The sequence below is a fragment of the Pholcus phalangioides genome, unplaced genomic scaffold (assembly GCF_987345545.1).
Source record: "Pholcus phalangioides strain wild (caught in Gottingen) unplaced genomic scaffold, Ppha-v1.0 ptg000008l_1, whole genome shotgun sequence".
Taxonomy (NCBI): domain Eukaryota; kingdom Metazoa; phylum Arthropoda; class Arachnida; order Araneae; family Pholcidae; genus Pholcus; species Pholcus phalangioides.
Genome location: NW_028301601.1, coordinates 46,022,411 through 46,032,640, shown reverse-complemented (window position 1 = coordinate 46,032,640; position 10,230 = coordinate 46,022,411). Strand labels below are relative to the sequence as shown.

General features: G+C 46.3%; 2 protein-coding genes across 2 annotated transcripts; one reads left to right on the top strand and one right to left on the bottom strand.

Moving 5' to 3' along the window:
* Positions 1-1,654: 1,654 nt before the first annotated feature.
* Positions 1,655-2,938, bottom strand: LOC149084400 (uncharacterized protein F54H12.2-like). Its single transcript, XM_089235311.1, has one exon. The coding sequence runs from the start codon at positions 2,936-2,938 to the stop codon at positions 1,655-1,657; it is 1,284 nt and encodes a 427-aa protein (XP_089091437.1).
* A 2,397-nt stretch (positions 2,939-5,335) lies between these two features.
* LOC149084399 (uncharacterized) lies at positions 5,336-8,932 on the top strand. Its single transcript, XM_089235310.1, has one exon. It carries the CDS (start codon positions 5,336-5,338, stop codon positions 8,930-8,932), a length of 3,597 nt encoding a protein of 1,198 aa, XP_089091436.1.
* The last annotated feature ends 1,298 nt before the right edge of the window (positions 8,933-10,230 follow it).

The window sequence follows — 10,230 nt, the reverse complement described above, 5'->3', positions numbered from 1 at the left end:
CTCGGACAGGCAGAGAGTAGACGGAGTACTTGTTGCTTCTCCAATGCCATACTTTAAAATAACGATGTTTTTATTCCAACCATGTGCTATATGCTATAGCCTTCTTCAGCGCGCAGTGCTTTATCATGTTTTCGTGGAGAAAACAGTTCGCGCTCACTTCTGGCAAGTCCACAATGTTGGGGCAGAGAATCGCATCTAGATTATAAACTTTTAACCCGTACTGCTGCAGTAGCATCCGACACTTGTCGTGGCCTTTCGTATACAATACGACTTTTGATAATCGCTGCAAATGTTGCTCCAGCATTTCAAAAGGTACATCACCCGCCGACCACGATATTTCGTGTATGTTGTTGGTGACGTAGAGGCACTGGTGTCTATCTCTAGGAGATAATTCCGAAAACTTTTTGGGCGGTTTATATACATAGTGAAAATTTTCTCTCGAATGCATGAAACACCATGCCAACTCCTTGATTATGAATGTTCTATCCGACAGCTGGAAACCCTCGACCTCTATCACAGCCGTCATGTTCGAAAATGGAAAGTTTCATTTCCTGGGTTTATAGATATATTGCGTCTGCCCCGGTAACACGTTAGTGCGCAGGCGCATTTCCTCCTCCGTCTCGGGTCGTAAATCAACCATTAAATACGAATACGGTTTTTTCGTGCTATCCTCGAACACCTCGTTGAAAAATTTGATTTTATTGGGAAACAGCTGACGTCCCAGGTGGGTCACCTGACTGACATCTCTTCTATTTTTGAATAGAAACATATATTGCGCGTTCAGAGAAACGTTTCTCATTTCCCGCCCCTGGTGAAACACGTTCTGCACTATGAAAATCACGGTCAATTTTCTGTGGTGACTGTACTTTGTGAAAAGGTTTGCTAATTTTTTCTCGCCCGATAGCTCGTTCATGAGGTCATCTAAAATCACCAAGCTGTCTTCTTCCACGCTTTCGAAATTGCTTCCCTCTCGAAATTCCACGTGGTCCTCCATGTCTTCGAACAAAGTCTGATATTCGCCGTAAAACCATATAACTCGTTTCGGACGAGGCTCTCGAAACATTTCGTTTCTGTGTTTTAATAGTTCTCTGAGAAAATATGTTTTTCCCGAACCGGTGGGTCCGGCAATGAGCACGGTGCTCGGATGTGTCAGCTTGAAAGGTTCCATAGTAAATGACAAATGAATGAATTTTTTTTCTCTTTTATTTAACAGAAAAATTTTTCTTTACAAAGCTTGCTACGCGCATATCGTTTTGCATATTAAAACGCGATACAATATTATTCATACTTTTGCCGATACATCGAGAATAGATAAAAAAAATCACATAGTGACCGCACACGGTTGTCTTATCTGATTGTAACATGACGTCATTATAGTCGACGCGCGAGTAGCGTCGTAGAAATCTGTTTATGTGTCCCTTCTTGAAATAGGTGGGCGGGTTCCCGTAAGAGTCGAAGAAATCAGCTCTCGCTTCGTTTTCGATGTAAATAGCCAACCAGTGCGTTCCGGGTTCATTCTCTCTGTCCGTGTTCACAACCAGTGCAGCGGGATAAGCGATCACATTTTCGGGTAAATTGTCACTCGCAAAAACACCTAGGAAAGCCTTTCGAGTGTGGGGGTGTGTCGAGAGGGCGTGCTCTATCTGTTTAGTGTTCATCCCGCAAAGTCACACAAGACGCTTCTGGACTTTGTTATTTCCACCAGCGATTCGAATTCGGCGAATATGATAACCGACACGGTCTTGATCAAGGCTGAGGAGAACTTGAGTTCCACTCGCAGATTGCCCTGCTTTTGTAGGTGCACGTGTCCGCAGTCGCTCATGTCGGGTATCAGGTTGAAGGCGAAGAGGCAGTAACCGCCGGCTTCATATTCTTCTCTGCTCACGTCACATCCTTTATCTTCTCCGGGCCTTCCGGTGCCCACGAAGAGTGTGTTGTAGGCTCTGATGACGTGTCTGTTCCTAAAGTCTGGTTGTAGCGACGTGTGGGGGACGGGTCTTCCATCGATAGAAACAGAAACAAAGTTGACGTTGTTGTGCTTGAAGTCGAAGGGGTTCAAATTGAACGTTCCGTTGAATGCTTCCGTGTCCACCATGCCCATAACCAATCTCTTGGGCATGACCCCGAGAAATACGTTATCTTGCACGAAACTCATGCTTCCCATGGATATCGAATAAACCTTGCATATCACGCGGTTAATGCAATATTTGGCTGTTGTTTTCTCGAGCGCCATGGCATGCGCTACAGCCACAGCAGGATTCATTCTTACTTTACGCACAAAAATACTCGCTTGCTCGATAACCACGTCGCAACCCTGAGCAGCAGTGATCAGAAAGAACTCGGGTTTCGAGCGAACCAGTCTCATCTTCAAGTCCACCAGAGAGAGCATCAGCTTCGGTTGATAGAATATGTCGACGTGAGGCACGCCCATCATTTCAAAAGAATTTTCCGCGAGTTTAGCTCTTTTCTTGGCCCCCTCGTTCTTGGTTAGGTCAGACATGTGACCTGCAGTGTCCTTGTAGTAGCCCTCGGCTGTCAGGGGTCCTTTCTTTGCATCCGATCCGTAGTTAAGCAGCGTTTCCAGGTAAGCTCGATACGGATAAGTGTGTGATGAGTTTGTGAGCGTTCTTCCATTCAACGTGACGTCAATCTGAGAGAAAAGGGTATGCAAGAAATTATTCGCCGTCGATACGGCTTCGGCGGTTTCTGGTTTTGTCACCTTTACTCTGACATACAGCTGAGTGGCAGAAAGGTCTATGTATTCTTCGGCACTACCGGCCACGTGAAATTCGATGGGGGCCCCCGAATCACGCACTTGAGATATCGGATGGTACTGGACCCATTCGGCTGATTCTATAGAGGTTTCCGTGGGTGGCACCGTGAACAGATCGGCTTCGCTTTTCAAACACTCATGAGAATTTTCGTGGATTAAAGCCATCGCTGAATATATCGGATGTCGACAGCTTTCTAGCTCTCTTCTTACTGACGGTTTTCTTGACGAGTCTCTTCCTTTTATTCTTTCCTCCGAGCATGGATTTGATTTTATTGGCCCCCTTATCCGTGAGAGACCTTCCGGCTTCCTTGGCACGATCGCGAGCTGCGATCTTTGCGTCTTTTCCTTGAACGATGTCGTTGGCGAAATCCACACCAGAGCGCAACAGTTGAGAACCGACTGCCTTGGCACCGCGTTTCAACAGGGGCACGGCCGATCTGAAGAGAGAGCTGAATATAGATCCGAGGCCATAACCTCTTTGCAGAGCGCTACCCTGATAATATCCGAGTCCGTTTCCAGCCTGAGCGAGATAATAATCGTTGATGCTGTGGGCACAGCTCCGGTACGGTTTATAATGCATGTCGCAGTCTAAAGTGTAGTTTCACTATCACCTTTCCACGTTGAAATGTGAAAAACTTGCCCATGTGCGTCCTTAAATACATGTGAACGATGTCGAAACTCTTTCTGGCCAGCGGCACGTAATGGGCGCGTTCGAAAGACACGCTGACGATATCCCCGTCCTGACCGCTAGTTTTCACGATTCTCAGTAGCGGGGCGTAGGTGTTACCCACGACCTGAGGTTCGACCAGGTTGCAGTACACGTACAAGAGATGAAAGTCTAATTTAGGATCGGCTGTGAAAGGACCCTCGACTATGGTCGGACCCTCTATCAGGCCGGGTTCGAAACCCAGGTTTTCGGCTATACCGTGTCTGAGACTGAGCTTGGTGTCTTTCTTGAGGTTCACCTTAACTTTTTTCGTGATTTTATTGTACGTCACACCAATCTTGTCTTGAAAATTTTGAGTGGATATGGCTTTGATCAGTTCGGGGGTCGTCTCGTAGAAACCCGGGGCTATGCGACCGGTCTTCATTATCTTGTTTCCGACATCGAATTCGAAAGTGTTTGTCTCTTGAGTGATGTTGTGGAATGAATGGGGATAAATTATCTCCGACAGTGCGACTTCCATCTCGGATTCGAATTCCAGGGTGTTTGGAAGTTTAACCACGAAACTCGAGAGCGTGTTGTCGGGAAAAAAGTCTCTGGAAGCATCGCTGGGTAGAGTGAGATAGAAAGAAGCCATCTCTGAAATGACAGATGCGCGCACTGTTTCCGGGTTTTTATAGGACCACCCACGCGTTGAATTTTTTCGGATACCCCCGAAATTTCACGAGGTATTGAATAATTCCTTTTCTTCTCCTCTTCTTTAAAACTTTTTCAATCGGAAATTTTTCTCCCATCTTTACACCTACCATCTCTTCAGCGTAGAATGTGCCCTTGATTTCTTCCCCCATCAGGTCCTCGAGCTTGTAAACGGGAATTTCCCTTTTCACGCACTCGGTCACCACGAATATCTCTTCGGTGAAATTAGAATCGTACCCCCTCTCGAAGGTGTGTTTTGATCTTGTGATGCGCACGTGATCACCCACTTTAAACTTGCAATCTTGTTTCTTGGGTGTATCCCCATAGAGATTGTTCCACACCTCCGGCTCGTTTCCGGGGTTCACGTCCACGGGCCTCATTTTTATAGACCTGTGATACCTGTGATTGTAACTCCACACGAGGTCTTCGATCATGTCGATGTAGCGATACGTGTTCTTGGCAGTGAAGTACTTGTACATCCAGTTTCTGAGAGACCTGTTCCATCTTTCCACCACGCTGGCCTTTATCTGTTCGTTCTCCGTAGTGAAAAACTTTACACCTTGACGCTTGAGGTAGCGCTGGACTGGTGACGCTATAAATTCGCGCCCCTTATCGCTCTGTAGCGCCACTGGTTGACGTTGTTGAAAGATGCTTTCTAAAGCTTTGGCCACGCTGTCACCGGTTTTCCTTTTGAGAGGCACGACGAAACCGTACTTGGAAAAGACGTCGATGCACGTTAAAAGATAGTTGTAACCATCGTTGTGAATTGCTAGATTACGCATGTCCACCAAGTCGATTTGAAATTGACTGTTTAGACCGGCCACTATTGTTTTGTTGCGGGGAAACACTTTTTTAATGGATCTGTGTAACGTGTACGCTCTCTCGCCAGCCAACCAATCTCTGATTTCTTTTTTCTTTGATGACTTGAGCACGCGCTTGAGGGCGGATACGCCACCGAAACTAGCGGGAAGACGTGGGTTTCTATACCTCTCATCCATTGCTTGTGTTAGACTTACGTGTCCTACATTCCCTTTTTATTTGTTTTTCAGGAGCGACACCTATGCGAGACGTGCGGCAAGGAGTTTTCCTTGCGTAGGAATCTGAATCAGCACAGGCTAACGCATGGCGAGCGTCGCCACAAGTGTTTGGTGTGCGATGCAGCGTTTCACCGCAAGAGCGATTTGATGCGCCACCAGCGTGCCATGGGGCATGGTGCGCCACCCCAGCATGGTGTGCCCCCACAGTGGGCACAAGGAGCACCACCACAGAGGCCATCACCGAGCCATCACCGAGCAGGACCACCCCAGCATGATGCGTCCCCACAGTGGGCGCAAGGAGGAGCACCACCACAGCGGCCATCACCGAGCCATGGGGCACAGCAGCAGCTTGGAGCACCCCAAGGAGGAGCACAGCTAGGAGGAGGAGGGCAAGTCAGGCGCGCACTCGACATGTTGTCGACGCACGAATTGATCCCCACCCCAGACACCGAAATGGATATGACCACCTTCCTCGACAGCGTGAGAGAGGAGTTGACGCGGCTGTTGAGGGAGGACATGACCACCCACAGGTCCCTTAAATGGAACATCGTCGCGACTGCTGTTTTTTCCAGGAAAGGAAGTGACGGCGAGGACGAGTTCTGCAACGGGTATCTTCGAAGTAAAATGCTCACCACTTTAACCGCCGACCAGATAGAAGAGCACCTACAAATAGCCTTCGTAAAGGTAAAGCAGGCGACAGAGGATTTTGAAGGCAGCGGAAGTGGTTGGGTGCTCGAGCGCGTGCTCTTGCTTGAGCTAAACACGGCGCAATACCAACCACTAGCGGCCGCCACTTATATTCCGCTGCCAAAGGGGGTAGCCAGCAGAAGAGCAGTGGTAAATGTAAAGAACGATGATGAGAAATGCTTTCTCTGGTGTGTGTTGGCTGCCCTACACCCGGTGAAGCAAAACCCCGAAAGGGTGTTCAACTATATTCAGTATGAGAATGAATTGAATACCAGTGAATTAGTATACCCGGTGACACTTAAACAAATCCCACGGTTCGAAGCTGCGAATTCAGTGCGCATTAACGTCTTTGGGTTGGAGGGGGGAGAAGTCTTTCCTCTCAGGATTAGTGAGGTGGTGTCTGGTACACCAATCAACCTCTTGTTCATCAGCAACGAGACAACGTCGCACTACTGCCTCATCCAAAACATGTCTCGTTTGCTTTCCTACACGACCAAGTATGAAGGTGCATCCCACTTTTGCAATTATTGCTTGCAACGCTTCTCCTCCCTCGAGCAGCTGAATGCGCACGAACCACTTTGCCAGACACACGGTCTGCAACGAGTGACGTATCCCGGTGTAGACGACAACGTGATGTTCTTCAAGAACAACCATTACCAGCTGCACGTTCCATACGTCATATATGCGGACTTTGAGGCGATCTTGGAGAAGGTGGACAGCTGTAAGCCGAACCCGTCTCTCTCTAGCACAACCCAGAAGAGCCTTCACCGCCCCTGTGGATTCGCGTATACGGTCGTGGGGCCCGATGGTGTATACGTGAAAGAGCCCACAGTGTACAGGGGTGAAGATTGCGTGGACGTCTTCTTCCGGTGTCTCGTCGAAGAAGAACGAGTGGTTATGGGCAAGCTCGACAACCCGGTGCCTCTGCAGATGACAGCTGAAGATGAAGAGAGATTCGGGAATGCGACCACTTGTATGGTGTGCGACCGCCCACTCGGTGACGACAGGGTTCGTGACCACTGTCACATCACCGGTGGTTTTAGAGCGGCGCTGCATCAGAAGTGCAATCTCCAGCTCAGGTTAAGACGTCACATCCCGGTTATATTTCACAATTTACAAAACTACGACGCTCATTTCCTGATGCAAGGACTTTCCCGGTACCCCGATCGCAGGATCCAGGTGATCGGGAGGAATATGGAGAAATTTATCTCCTTTTCTCTCGGTCGCCTGCGATTCCTGGATTCCAACCAGTTCTTGGCGGCGTCGTTGGATTCGCTCGTGCAAGCGATGAACCCCGGTGACTTCAACAACATGAAGAAATGTTTTGGAGCTACGAGTCATCTTCTTCAACGTAAAGGATGTTATCCGTACGAGTACGTTGACTCGTTTGAGAAGTTCGAAGATCCGGTGCTGCCCCCACGAGAGGCCTTTTACACCTCTCTGGGGGATCAACATATAACCAGTGACGAGTATACATATGCGCATACCGTTTGGAGAGAATTCCGGTGTTCCAACCTCGGTGATTACCACAACCTCTACGTGAAGACTGACGTGCTGCTTCTCGGGGATGTGTTCGAGAGTTTTAGAAAACTCTGCGAAGAAAACTACAAGATCGACCCGGTGCATACGTTCACATCCCCGGGATTGGCCTGGAACGCATGTCTGCGAATGACCGGTGTCAAGCTCGAATTGATCAACGATCCGGACATGCATCTCTTCATGGAGAAAGGTATCCGAGGTGGGGTCTCAGTGATCTCCAAGCGGTATGCGCGAGCCAACAACCCGTTAATACCCGGTTATAACCCCAGTGAACCTACATCATATATCATGTACTATGATGTGAATAATTTATATGGAAAGTGTATGATGGAGCCCCTCCCGGTGAGAGACTTCAGATGGTTGTCCCCCAGTGAACTTGAGAGCATCGATTTTCTCAACATCGATGACAACGCCGTCAAGGGGTATATTTTAGAAGTGGACATGGAATACCCGGTGAAGTTGCACGACGAGCACAATTGTTTCCCCTTGGCGGCAGAAAACATTGAAATTACTGGTGACATGCTCTCTCCATTCATCAGAAGACCCGGTGATAAACCATCCAAAAAGCTCTCACCAAATCTGATGAACAAAACTTCCTATGTGATCCATTACCGGTGCCTGAAGTTATACACGTCGCTGGGAATGAAGCTGACGGGTGTTCGGCGTGCAGTCGAATTCACACAGGAGCCCTGGATACGCCCGTACATAGCGTTCAATACGGAAAAGAGGAAGCAAGCCCGGTGCGAATTCGAAAAGGACTTCTATAAGCTCCTCAACAACGCTGTGTACGGGAAATCGCTAGAAAATTTGAGGAAGCACGTCGACATCCGTCTCGCCAACAATCAGAAGAGCTTGAGGAAGCTAATATCATCCCCGGCATTCGAATGCTTCAGGATAATCACCGGTGAGTTAGCCGTCATCAAGATGTTGAAGACGAAAATCCATCTGGACAGGCCCATATATACCGGTGTCACGATTTTGGACCTGTCCAAACACTTGATGGCGGACTTCCATTATAATTTTATGAAGAAAAAATACGGACCCAGTGTGGAAGTTTTGTTCACAGATACAGATTCATTCCTCTACGAGATAAAAACCGGTGACATTTACAAAGACATGAGGGAGGAGCTCCACAGATTCGACACGTCAAATTACCCCGGTGATCATCCTCTGTTTAGCCTGCAGAATAAAAAAGTGGTGGGCGTCATGAAGGACGAGAACGGCGGCGAACCCGTTGTGGAATTCGTCGGATTAAGATCAAAAATGTACAGCATGGTCACAGCAGTCGCGGAGAAAAAGACCGCCAAAGGGGTCGTTCGTGCGGTTGTTAAAAAACAACTAAAACATCAAGATTATCTGGCTTGCCTCCGTAACAACTCCTCGATCAAAAATACTATGCTAAAAATCTCCTCCAGTAACCACAAACTTCAAACGGTCGCCCTCCGCAAAACGTCGCTGTGCCCTCGCGACGATAAACGCTATATTCTCGGTGATGGCATTAAAACATATGCGTATGGCCACTATGCCATTCGATGAACAGTGCTACATGGACACTGATGTACATATTTTTTCCCATTTATTTTAACATATTTTTCCATTTATTTTGTATATATTTTTTTCCATTTATTTTGTATATATTTTTTTCCATTTATTTTGTATATATATTTTTTCCATTTATTCTTGTATATATATTTTTTCTCATTTATTTTGTGTATCATTAAAATTTAATTTTCTTTATCATCAATGCTTCTGTCATTAATTGAGTTACGTGTGATTTTTTTTTTTCAGCTTGAGTATGATGAAAAGTCAATAACATTTCTTTTTGAGGGAATTTTATTTTACAGCTTGATATGTGAAAAAAAAAGTTTAATTTAGGAATGAAAAAAAAAAATCATTAGAAAAATAACTAAGTCAGTAAAAAAACAATAATTTGTGGAAGAAAAGATTAATTTAGGAATGACCCCTCTTTGAAATAATCTCATCACTTGGGATGGAAAAAAAAAATTTAGGAGCATCCCTCCAAAAAAAAAAAAACAAGTCAGGAAATAAAGTTTAATTTAGGAGCAAATTTTTTCTAAGTCAGAAAATGAATTCAAAAGTTTAATTTAGGAATGTTCCCTGAAAAAAATCATCACTTGGGAAATAAAGTTTAATTTAGGAATGACCCCCCTGAAAAACGATAATTTGGGAATGACATCATAGGCAAGAACGATAATTTAGGAATGACGTCATAGGAAGCGCCATCTAGCGAGCCTCAACAAGTGCGAAGCACCCATTTGTTTGATGCGCAGCAAGTGGGGAGCCCTATTGTTTGATGCGCAGCAAGTGGGGAGCCCTATTGTTTGATGCGCAGCAAATGCGCAGTCCTATTGTGCACCAAAACCGCTAAAATCACCCTACTTCCATATTTATAGTTCCAGTGGTTTCGGCCCTGCATGATTTCTCGATTTCTCTATATAACCTTTAAACGACCTTGGGGGGGGGGATGTCGAATTAAAAAAAAAAACCCTTTCTTTGTGGGTCTTTGATTCATAAAATCAAAGTACTGGCCAAATTTCATATTCAGTGGTTTCAGCTCGGCGATGATGAATCAGTGAGTCAGTCAAGACATGTCATTATATATATAATGTATATGTGCAAGGCGTTCTGTTAATGGACCGACAAACTCTGAGGGTTGTTAGTAGGCATCAAGAGGAACAAAAATTGCAATGGAACACGGTGTCGCAAACCAGGTTGAGAGGGTGAAAATCGCGAAAAACGCATACAGGGTTCGACGTTGCGCTGGAACGACAAAAACGGTACTTTTTCAGCATTTCTGTACATTTTATAATTTC